Genomic DNA, 18,120 nt, shown 5'->3' with positions numbered 1-18,120 from the left:
AGATGGTCTGTTGTCTTCCCTCCTTTTTTGGGCGAATCACTGACCTCCTGTTCACTGAAATTCCTATCTCTGGCCCTTCTATTTTTAAAGGAACATCAAACTGTGATATAAAATGATAAAGATTGGTAGTATAGGTAAAGGCAAAACGTAGCAGAAATTTGTGTTGGAGGAGTGAGATTATATTGTAGGGCCTTGAGTCTGTCTAGGTATAATTTTTTTTTAAAGGAAATGAACAAAAGCATGGGGAAGTCTCAACCGCTGTTGGCTACCCGAAGTGTGTCATTGGGAAATGAAGTGGCTACTTTGTTTTCAGGTGAATTTCTAGCCATCTAAAAAGCCACATGCTTTCCAATAAGGGTTCTGTTTATTAAGGAGATATAGGGGTGCTTTCATTGTCAATATAGACACAAAGATGGTTGGTCTTGGGTTCCTCTGCCTTCAAAGCACCAAAAATCTAGTGGATGAGACAGAAAACTATAGTCATTAAACAGCTACTTATAATTTAGTTTGGTAAGTACTGTATTCGAGTTATCAAACAGGAGTCACTGAAGAGTGGAGCAGCAAATTTTGCCTAGAGGAAGGTGTCACTGAGGAAGTAATAATTAAAAGTGGCTTTCAGTAGGCAGAGAAGGGGCGAAGGGCAAGAACTTCTTAGTAAACTTATAAATGGGATATAAATATATGAAAGAAGGCACAGAGTCATGAAGGGTAGGGAGGGTTGAGTGGGTGAGAGGTAAAGATGGAGGTCCCCTTGTGAAAGGTCTTAAATGCCATACTAAAGTTTGGAATTTTATTGGCAAAGAAGCTATCGATTTTATGTAGGGGTGACATGATTAAATATTTTAGCGAGATAATTTTTGTAGGACTTGGTGATTGGGTAGGGAAATTGTATTCTGAAATCAGGGAAGTCAGTTAATTGGGAGCTATTTTAGTGGTCCAGGTGTAAGAAGGACTGACATTAGGGATGCGGGAATTGGAATAGAGAAGGAAACGGATTTGAGGGAGATTTTTGGGTGGACAGAGTATGATGACTCGAGTCTGTATGTCGAAGGGGAGGGAAGGAACCAGTGATGACTTCCGTGGGTTTTGGCTTGGGTGCCCGGGTGGGAAGATGTTAAGATGGGAGTACAGAAGGAGGAGTGGATTTGGTAATACTTGAGTTCACTTTTGACATGTAAAGTTCAATGATCCAATGTGACATCTAAGAGATAGTTAGAAATAGAAGTTTGATCACATGGGGGAGGTGTGGATTTTGACAGAAGGCAGTGCAATTCTGCTTATTATCTATGCATGAGTGTATTTGTAGATGCATGATTTTATGATTTGGTGATAAGTAATCTCTGCCTCCATTGTGGGGCTCAAACTCAACCCTGAGATCAGGAGTCACATGCTCCAGTGAATGAGCCCAGCCAGGTGCCCCAGAAATCAGTGTCATTTTAAAACAAAGATGAGATCAGTCAAAATGCTTGTATAAAGTGAGTGTGTGTTTATGAATATTGGTGTGAGGATATAAGTTACTGGAAGCAGCGTGAAGTAACCAAACATAACTGTGGAGGGAATCTGCCTGGGGAAGGTAGTATCTGTTGAGATGTGCTCATTGATTTCCTGACAGTTAAAAAGGAAATGTTAATCTAATGGGAGATAAGAGAAAGGGGAAAGTTAGCGGAAGCTGCCAACTGTCCACTAAATATTTGTGCTTCATCTTCTTTATTCTAGTCATTGGCCAATAGCTGCACAATCAGGAATTATATTTTCCACTCATTGTTGAGGCTAAGCTAGGTGGGGCTGTGTGACTAGTTGTTCCCAAAGTGATGAAAAATGATATGTGTGACAGATCAAAGTGGTTAAGATGCACTGCTTTTCTCCATCTGTGGGGAAGCCACAAGATAGAAGGAACGTGAGTTCCTTTGGTAGTCCAGTTTACCCAGTTTCCAGTATTTATGTGCTTGTGTAGCTCGCTTGAATCTGAGCTGGCCTCGTGACATGGTTTACCAGTAGAAGGCAGCACAAGTGACGCTGTGCTAAACCTTAAAGCCTGGAAGTTTGTACTGTTAGAAGCTAAGTCACTATGTCAGAAATATGACTGCTTTGAGACTGCCATGTGGTGAGGAAGTCCAAACAGCTGCGCTGAGGAGAACTGAGGCTCCCAGCTGGTAAGCCCAGCTGCACTTGTAGTTCAGAAGCTAATACACTGTATCTTGTGGGAGTGAAGCCATTTGGACTTTGAGCTGTTTCATTGCCCCATCTGATACCATGTGAGAGTTGTGATAAATGAAGCAAGTTTTTGTTTTAAGCCAGTGCATTTTGGGATGGTTTGTCGGGCAGCAATAGGTGACTGAAACATTTCTTGGATGGTTGTGCATCAGAAACCCAACCACTCTGCATTAACACCTATGTGGGACTGTTACTTAAGCAAAAATGAGTCTTATGTTAAGCTTTCCATATTGGTTTGTTAAAACAGCTAACGTTACTAAAACTGATTTATAGAGCATTTATGCTGTGATGAGACTGTGATAAGGATACTTGACTAGTGGTGTATGACAAGATCTCTCATGTAGATATAATCACATTGTTGGTTTAGAATTCACTTCAGGGGCGCCTGGGTGGCTCATTTGGTTGCGCGTCCAACTTCAGCTCAGGTCACGATCTCCTAGTTCACGAGTTCGAGCCCTGCGTTGGGCTCTGTGCTGACAGTCAGAGCCTGGTGCCTGCTTCGGATTCTGTGTCTCCCTCTCTCTCTGCCCCTCCCCTGCTTGTGCTCTGTCTGTCTCTCTCTTGCAGAAATAAACATTAAAAACATTTTTTAATAAAAGAAAAAGAATTCACTTTATGCATGCATTCTCTGGAGACAGTCACACACTGATGCCTTCATGAGACATTAAACCAGTTTTTATGAAGGTGAGGGAGGACATATTCCTGGTGGACAAAGAAGAAATGGTGATTCCATGAGAACAGAAAGCCACTCAGTTGGGGGAGAATATCTGTTCTTGAATTTGACGCATAGACCCTGAATGATATTGTCAAATGTTACTCATCTTTTAAAAATTATTTCTAAGTGTTATATAGATAGGGGAGGAAGGAAAGGGGAAGAAGGTGAATAGGAGAAAGAGCAAGAAGGAGATACTGAGAGATAGTAAAAATTGTATAAATTCTCCTTGTGAAACTTAGATTTTAGAGGAGTTAGCAATGAACAGAGACAAGTGGACAATGCTGTGAAGAAAACTAAAGTAGACAAAAGAACGGAGTGTGTGTGGGAGGTACTGTTTTAAATAGAAAGGTCCACATACGCATCTCTGAAGGAAGTAAGGGATGATTAGATATGTGATGTTTCAGGTGAAGAGGTTTTCAGGCAAAGAACTGAAACGTAGAAGTCCTGAGGCAGAAGCAAGTTTAGGGTGCTTCAGATAGAGCAAGAAGGCCAGTCGCTATAGTAGAGGGAGTGAGTGATATGGGGATAGAGAGAGGCAGGTCCATATGCTAAATGGTCTTGTAGGCCAAGGAAAGAGTTTGAATTTCTTCTGGTAATGAGAGTCCATTGAAGGGTTTTGAACATGGGTGTAATGCGATCTGAGTTTTGTTTAAAATAAATAATTAACTCTATTGTATGAAAAACCAGGAGAGGAGATGCCGGGGTTGAGTTTAGTTCGTTAAGAGGCTGTTGCACAGAGGCCCTGGTGAGAGCTGATGGTGGCTTGGACAAGGGAGATGGGGTAGAAGTCATCATATTTGAGATAAATTATGAAGTTACTGCTGCAGGATTTCTGATGGATTGTACATGGGCTATGAAGGAAATGAGTTAAGGATGAATTAGAGACTTTTTGCTATGAGGAGCTGGGTGGGTGGTGATGAGGTTTACTGAAAAGTTGGTAAGGGATCAGCTTTGGGGAGTTTCCATGAAAAATCTGATTAAAAATCATTTATTGGAATCACAGGTATAAATTATTATTCTGTTTTATTTAAATTTTAATAGCTTTATTGAGGTAGTATTCACATTTCATACAATTCACCTATGTAAATTATGCAGTTCAGTGTCTTTTTCAGTAGGTTCACCAAATTGTACAAGTATCACCCTAACCAAATTTAGATCACTTGGGTCATCTCCAAAAGGAAACCTTGTACTCATTGGCAGTCACTTTAAACTCCCTCAGCGTCTGGCCTTAGGCACCCACTAGTCTGTCTCTAGATTTCTGTCTCTCTAAATTTGTCTATTTTGGACATATAAATGGAGTCCTACAATAATACAATCAGACACAGTAGTTTTTTGTGTCTGACTTCTTTGGCTTAGAGTACTATTCAAGTTTCGTCCATGTCGCAGTGTGTTAATGTTATCACCACTTCATTCCTTTTTAGGGACAAATACTGTGCCTTGTATGGATGTACCAATATCGTCTTTCATCATTTGATGGACTTTTGAGTTGTTGCCACTTTTTGGTTATTATAAATAATGCTGTTGTGAAGATTTGTGTGTAGGTTTTTGTGTGGATGTGTTTTTATTTCTCTTGGGTATATACCTAGGAGCGGAATTGCAGGATCATATGGTAACTCTAAGGTTAGCCTTTTGAGGAGCTGCCAAATGGTTTTCTAAAGGAATTGTACCATTTTACATTCCCACCAACAATATACCACATTTCTCCACATCCTCACCAATACTTATTTTTATTTATCTTTCTTATTTTAGTTAGTTTAATAAGTATGAAGTGGCATGGCATTATCATTCTGAATTGTATTTCCTTAATGGCTAAGAATTTTGAGTGTCTTTTCATGTGTTTATTGGCCATTTCATGTATATATGTCTTCTCTGGAAAAATGTCTTTTTAGATCCTTTACGCAACCATTTGTAGATTGGGTTGTCTTTTTTTTTTTTTTTTTTTTGTGTGTGTGTGTGTGTGTGTTTTTTCCCCCTTCAGCTTTATTGTGGTATAACTGACATGCAAAAATTGCTAGTATTTAAAATTGATAATTTATTGTGTTTTGATATATGTATACAAGCTGTGAAACTATTAACCACAATCAAAATACTAACCATATCCATTATCCCCAAAAGTTTGTTTGCGTTTCTTGGTAACCATCCCTCTGCCCACTATGAATCCCCAAGCAAACTATCTATTAGTATAGATTAGCTTGCTTTTTCTGGAATTTCATAAAATGGAATCATTACATTATGTACATTTTTGTTTTAGTCAGGTTTCTTTCACATGAGTTAATTTAGAGATTCACATATCATGAAATTCACTCTTTAAACTTTTTTAGATATTTATTTTTGGGGGAGTTCGAGGGGGAAGAGGGGCAGAGAGAGGGGGACAGAGGATCCTAAGCAGGCTTTGCGCCAACAGCAGTGAGCCTGATGTGGAGCTTGAACTCAGAAACCACAGGATCATGATCTAAGACCAAGTGAGATGCTCAACCGACTGAGCTCTCCAAGGAATTTACTCTTTTTAAAGTGATTTTTATGTATTCACAAAGTTGTGCAACCATCACCACTGTCTAATTCCAAAACATTTTCATCACTTCAGAAAGAATGCCTGTGACCATTAGCAGTCACTCATTTTCTTTACCCAACAGTCCCTGGAAACCACTAATCTACTTTCTATGTGCATTATTTATCTTGCAAAAGCTTTTTTAAATCCTTACTTTATTGGCTTAAGAACACAAGATTTACTCTTAACAAATTTTTAAGTGTAGGATATATCATTAACTATAGGAATAATGTTATACAGAGGATCCATAGAATTTACTGATCTTATATTAACGAAGCTTTCAACCCATTGATTGTCAACTCGCCATTTCATCTCTTCTGCCTTGGTGACTACTGTTTTCTGCTTTAAGAGTTTGACTCTTTTAGATACCTCTTATGGTTGGAGTCACATGGTATTTTTACTTTTGTGGCTGGCTTATTTCATTTAGCATGATGTCCTCAAGGTTCATTCATGTTGTCATATATCACAAGATTTATTTTTTATTTTTTTACATTATTTATTTTTGAGAGAGAGAGAGAGTGAGAGAGCGTGTGTGTGCGTGCGCACACCATCAGGGGAGGGGTAAACAGAGAAGGAAACAGAGGATCTGAAGTGGAATAGAGGATCCTGATGTGGGGCTCTAACTCAGGAACAGCAAGATCATGACCTGAGCTGAAGTCAGATGCTTAACTGACTGAGCCACCCAGGTGCTCTACGAGATTTATTATTTTTTAACGTTTATTTATTTTTGAGACAGAGAGAGACACAGCATGAACGGGGGAGGGGCAGAGAGAGAGGGAGACACAGAATCGGAAGCAAGCTCCAGGCTCTGAGCCATCAGCCCAGAGCCCGACGCGGGGCTCGAACTCGCGGACCGCGAGATCGTGACCTGAGCTGAAGTCGGACGCTCAACCGACTGAGCCACCCAGGCGCCCCCGAGATTTATTATTTAAAAGGCTGAATATTATTCCATTATATGTGTATATCGCATTTTCTTTATTGACTCACCCATCACTAGTGGACATTTAGGTTGTCATACCATCTTGGCTATTTTGAATAGTGCTGAAATGAACATGGGATTACTGATATCTCTTTGAGATCCTGATTTCAATTATTTTAGATAAATACCCAGAAGTGCCATTGCTGGATGATATGGTAGTTATATTTTTGATTTTCTGAAGAACTTCTATATTGTTTCCATTGCGGCTGCACCATTTTGTATTATGATCAACAGTGTACAAGGGTTCCAGTTTTCCATCACCAACACTTGATGTCTTTTTGTTTTGTTTTGTTTTGGTAATAGTCATTCTGACAGGTGTGAAGTGATACTTCTTTATTGTTTTGATGTGAGTATCCCCCGTGATGAGTGACATTGAATGTTTTTTCATATACCTGTCAGCCATTTGTATGTCTTCTTTGGAGAAGTGTGTATTTAAATCCTTAGCCTATTTGAAAAGATTTTTTTTAATGTTTATTTATTTTTGAGAGAGGGAGAGATAGAGGGGGAGGGAGGGAGGAGGGAGAACATGAGCCAGGGGAGGGGCAGAGAGAGAGGGAGACACAGAATCCAAAGCAGGCTCCAGGCTCTGAGCTGTCAGCACAGAGCCCGATGCAGGGCTCAAACCCACGAACTGCAAGATCATGACCTGAGCCGATGTCACATACTTAACTGACTGAGCTACCAAGGCGTGCTCCAGTCCTTAGCCCATTTTAAAATACAATTTTGTTTGTCTTTTTATTATTGAGTTAATAAGCATTCTTTATCAATTTGATATACAAATCTTTTCTGGGATCTATAATACAGAAATATTTTTTCCTATTTTGGGGTTGTCTTTCACTTTCTTGATGGTGTCCTTTCAAGCACAGAATTTTTTAAATTTTATTAAAAAAAATTTTTTTTTTTCAACGTTTATTGATTTTTTGGGACAGAGAGAGACAGAGCATGAACGGGGGAGGGGCAGAGAGAGAGGGAGACACAGAATCAGAAACAGGCTCCAGGCTCCCGAGCCATCAGCCCAGAGCCTGACGTGGGGCTCGAACTCACGGACTGCGAGATCGTGACCTGGCTGAAGTCGGACGCTTAACCGACTGTGCCATCCAGGCGCCCCTCAAGCACAGAATTTTTAAATATTGATGAAATACAATTTATCTTCTTTTTCTTCGTCACTTTTGCTTTTGGTATTTATCTAAGAAAGCTTTGTGTAATCCAAGGTGATAAAGATATATTGCTATCTTTATAGTTTTAGCTCTTATATTTAGGTTGATAATCCTTTTGCATTTAATTTGCTTATAAGTTGTGAGGAAAGGAATCCATCATGGTTTGTTTTTTTTTTTTTTTTTTGCATAGGTGAATATCTTGTCATCCCAGGACTATTCATTGGAAAGGCTATTCTTTTTCCATAGAGTTGTGCTGGAGCCCCTGTCAAAAATGATTTGACTATAAATATGAAGTCTTGTTTCTGGGTCCTCAGTTCTATTCCACTGATCTCTGTATCTGTTCATGTGCCAGTACCATACTGTCTTGATTACTGCAGCTTTATAAGATTGAAAATGGCAAGTGTGAATCCTCCAACTTTGTTTTTCATTAAGATTGTTTTTGCTTTTTGAGGTCCTTTGCAATTCATATGAATTTAGGATCACCTTGTCAGTTTCTTTTCTTTTTTTTTTTTTTTAAAGTTAGTTAGTTAGTTTGTTTGTTTATCTATTTATTTATTTAGAGAAACAGCATGAGCAAGTGGGGAGGGGCAGAGAGAGAAAGGGAGAGATTCCCCAGCAGGCTCTGTGCTACTCTGTGCTCTGTTTGTGAGATCATGACCTGAGCTGAAATCAGGAATCCATGCTTAACCGACTGAACCCTCCAGGTGCCCCAGACCATGACAATTTCTGCAAAAAAATGTAGCTGAGAATTGTCAATTTTTAGGTCAATTTGGGGAATATATTGACATTTAATAATTATAAGTCCTCTGATCCAAGAACATGGATGTCTTTTCATTTATTTAGATGTTCTTTAATTTCTTTTAACAATGTTTGCAATTTTCAGTAAGCATATTAAGCTTTGCAGTTTTTTTGTTAAGTTTATTTGTAAGAATTTTATTATTTGTTAATGCTGTGGTAAATTGTTTTATTTAATTTCATTTTCAAATTGTTCATTGCTGGTATATAGAAATATAATTGAGTGTATATTGACCTTGTGTCCTGCATCCTTGCTGATGTGCATTTTATCAGTTTTAATAATTTTTTTGTGGATTCCTTAAGATTTTCTATATACAAAATCGTGTCATCTGAAAATGTAGCTCTACTTCTTTCTTTTCAGGCTAGCTGTCTTTTGTTTGCTTTTCTTGCTTAATTAGAACTCTAGTACAGTGTTGAATAGAAGCAGTGAGAATGAAGTTTTGTTTTATTCCTGATCTTAGGAGAAACCGTCCAGTCTTTCATCATTAAGTGTGATGTTAGCTGTGGGTTTTTCATAGTCCCTTTATGAGGTTTATGAGGTTTAGGAGATTGAGTATTTTTATCATGAAAGGTGTTGGGTTTTGTCAGATGTTTTTCTTTTTCCTGTTTATTGAACTAATCATATGATTTTTGTCATATTTACATTTATGTGAGCACTTCCATTCTTAATGTTGGGAAAGTCTCATGTATTAAATAAATTAAAGATGAGTGATCATCATCATTTGGATAGATGGTAGAAGCCTTGGGAGTAGGTGAGATTTCCCAGACAATATATGGAAGAAGGTGGTCAAGTTGGAACTTTGAGGATTATAAGTATTCAGTCTACCATGTGCAATGCTAAATTTAATTCAATTTCAGTTAGTAAATTTAATGAAACTTCATCTTTCATCTAAGTTAGCAGGTTGTGGTTTTGCTTTACTAGATAATCCAGTAGAACCTGTATACAAAGTACAGTTGACCCTTGAACGACATAGGTTTGAACCGTATGACTCCACTATATATGCATTTTTTTCAATAAATACAGTACAGTACTGTAAATGTATTTTCTCTTTCTTGTGACTTTCTTAATAACATTTTCTTTTCTCTAGCTTCCTGTATTGGAAAAATATAGTATGTAATACATATAACATACAAAATGGATGTGAGTGGACTATTTGGTATTAGTAAGGCTTCCAGTCAATAGTAGGCTATTAGTGGCAGGTGGATTTTCAGCTGCTCAGGGGTCAGTGCCCCTGACTCCCAAGTTGTTCAAGGGTCAACTGTATAAATATTTAAGTAAAGGAAGAGAATCTGCATGTTTTTTTGTTTTTTTGTTTTTTTGTTTTTTTTGCAAGGAGCATCTATGTGGTAAATAAATAGAAGAATTTTAAACTTTATGGACACTAATTCCATAAACTTTAACACTTGAAGATGCTGGAATTTACCTCTTCTCTACTCGAAGAAATGTTTGTCTGAAACAAAAAAAATCAATTTGTGGAAAATTTCTGTCATGAAATTACGATTTTTCTGTAAGGAACCTGAAACTTGTACAATAGTGAATGGCCGTAAATCCTCAGGCTCCATATTGAGAATTAGAACCAGACAGTGCTTTTACTTCTCATTTTTTCTTTGTCCTTTGAACTACTAGTGCTTATGAAGTAATGTCTCTTTTGATTTCAGAATCACTATTAGCAGTTATATTATAAAAAACTCTAATTTCAAGGTATTATATATAAGTTGATTACGGTCAAAATAGCTTGTTGCTGAGACTACCTGTTAGACTTTTACAAGCAATTTGTATATTTCAGCTTTGTGAGTAAAATTGACAATTAAAAGTGGTACATACTAGTGCTCGCTTCTGCAGCACATATACTAAGATTGGAACGATACAGAGAAGATTAGCATGGCCCCTGCGCAAGGATGACATGCAAATTCGTGAAGCGTTCCATATTTTTGGGCAGAAAACATGAATAGACACTTCTCTAAAGAAGACATCCGGATGGCCAACAGGCACATGAAAAGATGTTCAGCGTCGCTCCTTATCAGGGAAATACAAATCAAAACCACACTCAGATATCACCTCACACCAGTCAGAGTGGCCAAAATGAACAAATCAGGAGACTAGATGCTGGAGAGGATGTGGAGAAACGGGAACTCTCTTGCACTGTTGGTGGGAATGCAAATTCATGCAGCCGCTCTGGAAAGCAGTGTGGAGGTCCTCAGAAAATTAAAAATAGACCTACCCTATGACCCAGCAATAGCACTGCTAGGAATTTATCCAAGGGATATAGGAGTACTGATGCATAGGGGCACTTGTACCCCAATGTTTATAGCAGCACTCTCAACAATAGCCAAATTATGGAAAGAGCCTAAATGTCCATCAACTGATGAATGGATAAAGAAATTGTGGTTTATATACACAATGGAATATTACGTGGCAATGAGAAAAAATGAAATATGGCCTTTTGTAGCAACGTGGATGGAACTGGAGAGTGTGATGCTAAGTGAAATAAGCCATACAGAGAAAGACAGATACCATATGTTTTCACTCTTATGTGGATCCTGAGAAACTTAACAGAAACCCATGGGGGAGGGGAAGGAAAAAAAAAAAAAAAAGGTTAGAGTGGGAGAGAGCCAAAGCATAAGAGACTGTTAAAAACTGAGAACAAACTGAGGGTTGATGGGGGGTGGGAGGGAGGGAGGGGAGGGTGGGTGATGGGTATTGAGGAGGGCACCTTTTGGGATGAGCACTGGGTGTTGTATGAAAACCAATTTGACAATAAATTTCATATATTAAAAAAAAAAAAGTGGTACATACTTAAGGTGTACGACTTGATGATATATGTATACATTGTGAGTCACCAAAATGAAGCTAATTAACATATATTGCTGCACATAGTTACCATTTTCTCTTTTTTTGTATAGTGATAACATGTAATTTCTTCTTAGCAAATTTCAAGTACACAGTATTGTTAACTATAGTCATTATTTAAGACCTTTTAACCCATAGATACACCCTAACCATATGTTGGCAGTTAAGATCCAAGTAATGTGAATTTCCTATTGTAAACTTAAATTAGTTGATAGTCTTGGAGACTGTTACTGAAATTCTCCAATTTAATCATAAGTAATTCAAATTATTTGGTTCAACTAATAAAAAATCTTGTTATATTGACCAGTTCATCAAATGATATGATTGGTGAAAGTCAATTTGTATGTTGTTTGTTACCTGAAATTTCGTTTCCTCCTTGAACTTCATTATTGGAATTTATCTCAAATAATATGAATAATCTGAGAACAGTAAGTTATTTTATTTATGGCACAAAAAGTAGAATATTGACTGATAAATATGAACTAATTCTAAAATTAATAGAGATAAGTGTGGGATACCCTACCATGATGCCCAAAACTTATGTACTGTCTTAAAATGTGTTAAGGTGCTAACACATCTAATTAGAGGGTCAGAACACAAATCAGGGTTCTTAAAAGACAAACCAGTATACCTGTGTAATAAGAGGCATATTTAGTTACTATAAATTATTTATCCTGTTTAACCTTAAACGTACAGGGTATTTTTAAAAATAGACTCCCAGCAAAAAGATTGCTAACATAGCCATTTCTAAGACCAATGTTTCCATTTAGTCCTAATCTATAGTCTTTAAAAATCTGGAGAACTAATTTGCTTCTTTGCCATCATGAAGTAGACAAAAATGAGACTGTACTCACTAGAGAAAAAGGGTAAGATGGATGTTCAGGGATCATAGCTGGAATGAGATACTTTGTGTATTATAACCTATATGCAGCCATCAGATACTCTTTCAGTTCTAAAATGTAGTAATTGATGAGTTTCTTTTTTGTAATTTTTTTGAATGTTTATTTATTTTTGAGAGAGAGAGAGAGAGAGAGACAGAGCATGAACGGGGAAGGGCCAGAGAGAGGGAGACACAGAATCCGAAGCAGGCTCCAGGCTCCGAGCTGTCAGCACAGAGCCCAACGCGGGGCTCGAACTCACAAACCGTGAGATCATGACCCGAGCCGAAGTCGGCCGCTTAACCGACTGAGCCACCCAGGCGCCCCAATTGATAAGTTTTAAAGTTGTGCAAGTCTACAGAGATGCATATTCTAGTACATAGCTCATAAAATGAGAAAGAACAGTTACTTGTGTTAGGTGATACTGTTGGCAAACAAAATACATAGCTCTTCTCATTATCACATATATACTTTTTGATGTGTAATAGCAGCTGGAAAGGATTTTATATTATGAAATTGATCCATTTATTTAACATTCTTCTTGATGTAGTAAAAAACTAACCAGTTCTAGAAAGACTGTTGACTCATGTTCTTTAAATGTATGTACATATTTGGCCTTTTAATGTGAAAAATTGTTGGGTTTCTGTTTTATGACTACAGGAAGTGTATGTGCCTCATTTCTTACCCAAAGCTACCAACTGCCAGTACTTGATACAATGTTTGTAAGAAAGAAGTATCGAGGCAAAGATTTTGGGCTTCAAATGCTGGAGGACTTTGTTGATTCCTTTACAGAAGATGCACTTGGCTTGCGGTATCCACTCTCCTCTCTAATGTACACAGGTAAATTAAGTTAAAAAATGTGAAACTTGTCTCATTGTCACTTCTGAGTTGTTTCTGCAGAATATTGTAATTGTGCATATATGAGTAAGTATTAAATAAATTTGGATTCTTTGGCTCGGTAGGGCTTCATTTTACAAATATGTCCTTATTTCATGTAATGGCTTTTTGGAAGTGTGGGAGCTTTTTTAAAAAGTTGAAATATAATTCACATACCATAAAATTCATCCTCTTAAAATGTACAATTCAGTGGCTTTTATTATAGTCATAGCTGTACAACCATAACCACTATATAATTCCAGAACATTCTCATTATTCCAAAAAAAAAAAAACCCCTGGACCAGTTAGTGGTCACTCTTTATTCCTCCATTCCTTCATCCCTAGCAACCACTAATCCATTTTCGTTCTCTATGGATTTACCTATTCTGGACATTTCATACAAATGTAATCATGGGATATGATTATATTATAAGCCCTTTGTGTCTGGCTTCTTTTATTGTGCTTAAAATTTTTTAAGGTTCATCCATGGCGTAGCATGAGTCAGTGGTTAATTTGTTTTTATGGATGAATAATAGTCCATTTTATGGATATGCCACATTTTGTTTATCCATCATCCATTGATTGGCTTTTGGGTTGTTTCCACTTTTTTGTCGTTATGAATAATGCCTTGATTATGATAAATTGAATACCAAATGAATTATAGGTGCATGTCTATTTTTGCAAAAAGTCTTAGGGAGCTTTAGTTATCCTTCACTTTAGGCAGAAATTGCCTAATAATATTTTGTCGATGTCATTTGTATAATTTTGTGAATAAGACTCTTTGAAATGTGAAAATAAAGGAGTACATTGAAAATAGAAAATTTTAGACTAAGTGGCATTTCCATTTTCTATTTCTTGGTCTTCCTGTCTATCTTATAGCATGCTTATTAAATTTGAAGAACTTGGATTTCCATTTGGTTTTCTCTTTCAATGTAATTAGTAGTTCCTTGATGATGCTCCGTGTCCAATATTTTTGATGATCTTCACTTGTTTCCATGAATATTTTTAATGATATAGGAAATATTATAGTGTTTGACATTGTAAGCTTTAGAAAGATAATTTTCATTCTGCATATAGGTAATGAGTGCCAAGTATGGATGGGCAAGCTAGAGTAGATGATTAGCTAACTATGAGGAGCTGATTTACACAATACTATAGCATGTACCCATTCCTAAAGACATGGATTAAATAAAGTCTCCTGTATCTTTTATTCATTTGGAATTTATCCTGGGTACCGTGTGAGGTATAGATCCAACTTTATTTTACGTGACAGGTATGTGGTTGCTCTAGTCTCATTTATTGAATAATTTATTTATTTTTTTTTTTGCAGTGTTTGGCATTTATGTCTGTATCAGGTTAGGAGACAATGGTCCATTGACCTGCTAATTGTCTTTAGAAATAAAGTTTTATTGGAACACAGCCATGTTCCTTCATTTACATAATGTCTTCGGCTTCTTTTGCACTAAAACATCAGAATTGGTTAGTGCCCATATTGACAATATGACAGTGCCTATATTGCCTGTAAGCTTAAAATATTTATTACCTGTCCCTTTAACAAAAAGTTCACTAAGTTTTCATGTATAGCATACGTTAAATTTTTGTGTGTGTATATATTTGTGTAGATTTCTTATTTGCTTATTCATTTCTGTTATCTTTTAAGTTCCATTACCTCACTGTTGTATTTATTTTAGCTTTTGAGCATCTAAAAAGACTAGTCTCCCCCATTTAATATGTCTGACCTTGCTTATTTGTTTCCCTGTGTGGACTTGAGAATCGATTTACTAGATGAAAAACAAAATTCTGTTGGGATGTTATTGGGATTACTTTTATATTTACAGATTAGCCCCTAAAGACCCCCCAAAAAACTGTTAGATTTGATAGGGGTGCCTGCCTGCTCAGTCAATGGAGCCTGCGACTTTTGATCTCAGGGGTTGTAAGTTTGGGCCTCATGACGGGTGTAGAGATTACTTAAAAGTAAAATCTTAAAAAAAAACAAAAAACAAAAAAACAAACAAACACCAAAACTATTAGAACTAATAAATGAATTCAGTAAAGTTGCAGGATACAAAATCAGTTTGCAGAAGTCTGTTGCAATTCTATACACTAATAAGGAAGCCGCAGAAAGAGAAATTAAGAAAATAATCCCATTTACAATGGCACCAAAAATAATAAAATACCTAGGAATAAACCTAACCAAAGAGGTGAAATATCTGCACTCTGAAAACTATAAAACACTGATGAAAGAAATTGAAGACAACACAAAGAAATGGAAAGACATTCCATGCTCATGGACAGGAAGAAGAAATATTGTTAAAAGGCCCATACTACCTAAAGCAATCTACAGATTTAAATGCAATCCTTATCAAAATACCAATAGCATTTTTCACATGACTAAAACAGGCAATTGTAAAATTTGTATGGAACCATGAAAGTCGTCCCATAGTCACAGTAACCTTAAAAAGGAAAAGTAAAGCTGGAGGTATCACAGTCCCAGATATCAAAATGTACTATAAAGCTGTAGTAACCAATACAGCATGGTACTGGCACAAAAACAGGCCTGTAGATCAAATAGAACAGAATGGAAAGCCCAGAAATAAACACGTAATTATATGGTCAGTTAATCTTTGACAAAGGAGGCAAGAATGTGCAGTGGGGAAAAACCTCTCTTCAACAAGTGGTGTTAGGAAAACTGGACAGCATCATGCAAAAGAATGGAACTGGACCCTTTATACACCATACTCCCAAAATGGATCAAGGACCTAAATGTGAGAACTGAAACCATAAATATCCCAGACAAGGACACAGGCAATAATTTCTCAGACATCAATCTTAACAACATCCTTCAAGATAGGTCTCCTGAGGCAGGGGAAACAAAAGCAAAAATAAACTTCTGGGGCTACATCAAAATGAAAAGTTGCTGCACAGCACCGCAAAGGAAATAACACAGGAGAATGAAAAGACAGCCTGCAGAATGGGAGAAGATATTTCCAAATGACATATTTGGTGAAGGGTTGTAGTATATAAAATATATAAAGAACTGATATAACTCAACACGGAAAAAACGATCCAATTTACAGTGGGCAGAAGACATGAACCGACATTTCTCCAAAGAAGATGTCCAGATGGACAACAGACACATAAAAAGATGATCAACATCAGTCATCATTAAGGAAATGCAAATCAAAACCACAGTGAGGTACCACCTCATACCTGTCAGAGTGGCTAAAATCCAGAAACAACCAATTTTGGCAAGGATGTGAAGACAGGGGAACTCTCTTGCACTGTTGGTGGGAATGCAAACTGATGCAAACTGTGGAAACAGAATGGAGTTATTAAAAAAATTAAAAATAGAACTACCTTATGATCTAGTAATCACACTACTGGGTATTTACCCAGAGGCTATTAAAACACTAATTGGAAGCAATATAAGCACCCCTGTGTTTATTGCAGCATTATTTACAATAGCCAAACTATGGATAAGCAGCCCAAGTGAATCTATACATTCAACTGTCGTACGCCTGAAACTGATTTAACACTGTATGTTCACTGCCCTGGAATTAGAATTTTTAAAAATGTCAAAACAAAACAAAACCTTTACATGTTAGCTTATGGAGAATTGACTGTTGTTTTTCTTCTATCCAACATATTATTATTGTGTAATATGTACAACTGTAGGATTTTGTTCAAACCAGTTAGCATGTATATATTCTCCATACAGTTCTTAGAACTAACATAGGAAAAAAATGTATATGTTTAGGAATTTTATCTTTTTTGTTGCTATTATAGATGTTGTGTTTTCTTACATTATTTCTTCTCACTAGTCGTTACAAATATGAAAGATATGATTTGTATTAATTTTGTACCCATCCACATCAGTAAATTCGTAATAACTCTAGAGTTAATTATCCTGAGTTTTCTGGAATCTGCCTCTTTGTTAGGGCCCAGGCTGAAAGCCTTGCCTGATCGCTGCCCCACAAAAATATATCTTTCCTCCTCTAAGTCTTGTGATGCTTTACATGTAGTGTTCTTATACTTCTTAAGTACCTTCTAAGTACCTTATCTTCTATTTCTTCTGAGTTTTTATTTTAACAACAGTTTAGGTGCTGAGTTCGTTGTGCATAAATTGTATGTATGTAAGGCCACTTTTGTAACACCGCTTTTTGTAACACCACTCGGTCTAGTTCTTTGCATGGAATGAATGTGCTGAATAAATGGCTGTGAAAAGATTCTGTGAGGCAAAGAAGGTTAAAATAGTTGGGAGACTTTTAGCATTGGGGAATATCTGTGGAGAATTGTAGGGTCCATATTATAAAGCTTATGCTTTAAAAGAATGTTATTGCAAGGCTGAATGAATTAGTGCTGCATATAGAATGTCAGTAAGAGGAAGAAGTCTTCAAAACTTGTTAAGGAATAGCTAATGCTGCTTAGTTGATAGATGTTCTTTGTTGTGGGCACATACCTTCTGTATTATTTAGCTGAATGACATTAGTGTGAGAGTTCTCTTTCTGACTCTGGCCAGACAAATCTGAACTGGGACCTTCAAGTCTAGTCACCCTTTGTAAAGTACTCCTTTTGGACCTCATACTTACTGTGTAAGGCATTCTCTACTATTTTAGTCATTTAAATTCAGACAGATGATCACTGTGGCCTCTTGTGCTTGTTTTCTCTGGCCTCTTCTTTCTCATAGGTATAGAAGAAACTGAAACCAGAAAATGTGAGAAACATTTTGAAATATACAGGAAAAAAAAATGAGACAGTAGTATCCTAGTGTCAATGTATCCATTATCCAGATTAACAGTTGTTAAGGTTTTGCCTTGTTGTTTTTATTAACTTGTAGGGAGAACTAAATAAAATCTTGTAGATACAGTTGATGGTCTCTTTGGACCCCTCCGTAATCCCATTCCCCCTTCTCCTTTTCTCAAAACCCAGTGATAATAGTGTTCCTGAAGTTGGTGTATATCCTTCCTGTTCTAAGTTTCATACTTAGATCTGTGACCATAAACACCATAAGGCATCATTTAGTTTGCTATTTTATTTTATTTTATTTTATTTATTTAAAAAATATATGCAGCTGAAATTCTTTTTTTTTTTAATGTGTTATTTATTT

At 36.7% G+C, this 18,120-nt stretch overlaps 1 protein-coding gene and 1 non-coding gene across 9 annotated transcripts in view; both read left to right on the top strand.

The window, feature by feature from the left end:
- FAM169A (family with sequence similarity 169 member A) overlaps positions 1 to 18,120 on the top strand; it is a 97,097-nt gene that overhangs the window by 53,846 nt on the left and 25,131 nt on the right. For all 8 annotated transcript variants that reach the window (XM_043592029.1, XM_043592038.1, XM_043592025.1 and 5 more), the window contains one exon: positions 12,798 to 12,977. In XM_043592029.1, coding sequence (XP_043447964.1) covers positions 12,798 to 12,977 — 180 coding nt within the window. The remainder of the gene's footprint in view (positions 1 to 12,797; positions 12,978 to 18,120) is intronic.
- Positions 10,236 to 10,342, top strand: LOC122496282. Its single transcript, XR_006300751.1, has one exon. It is a non-coding gene; the product is annotated as a U6 spliceosomal RNA (small nuclear RNA).

The sequence above is a fragment of the Prionailurus bengalensis genome, chromosome A1 (genome assembly GCF_016509475.1).
Source record: "Prionailurus bengalensis isolate Pbe53 chromosome A1, Fcat_Pben_1.1_paternal_pri, whole genome shotgun sequence".
In the NCBI taxonomy this organism is placed as follows: Eukaryota; Metazoa; Chordata; class Mammalia; order Carnivora; family Felidae; genus Prionailurus; species Prionailurus bengalensis.
The sequence above is the reverse complement of the archived record's forward strand: the minus strand, read 5'-3'. Positions and strand labels throughout refer to the sequence as shown.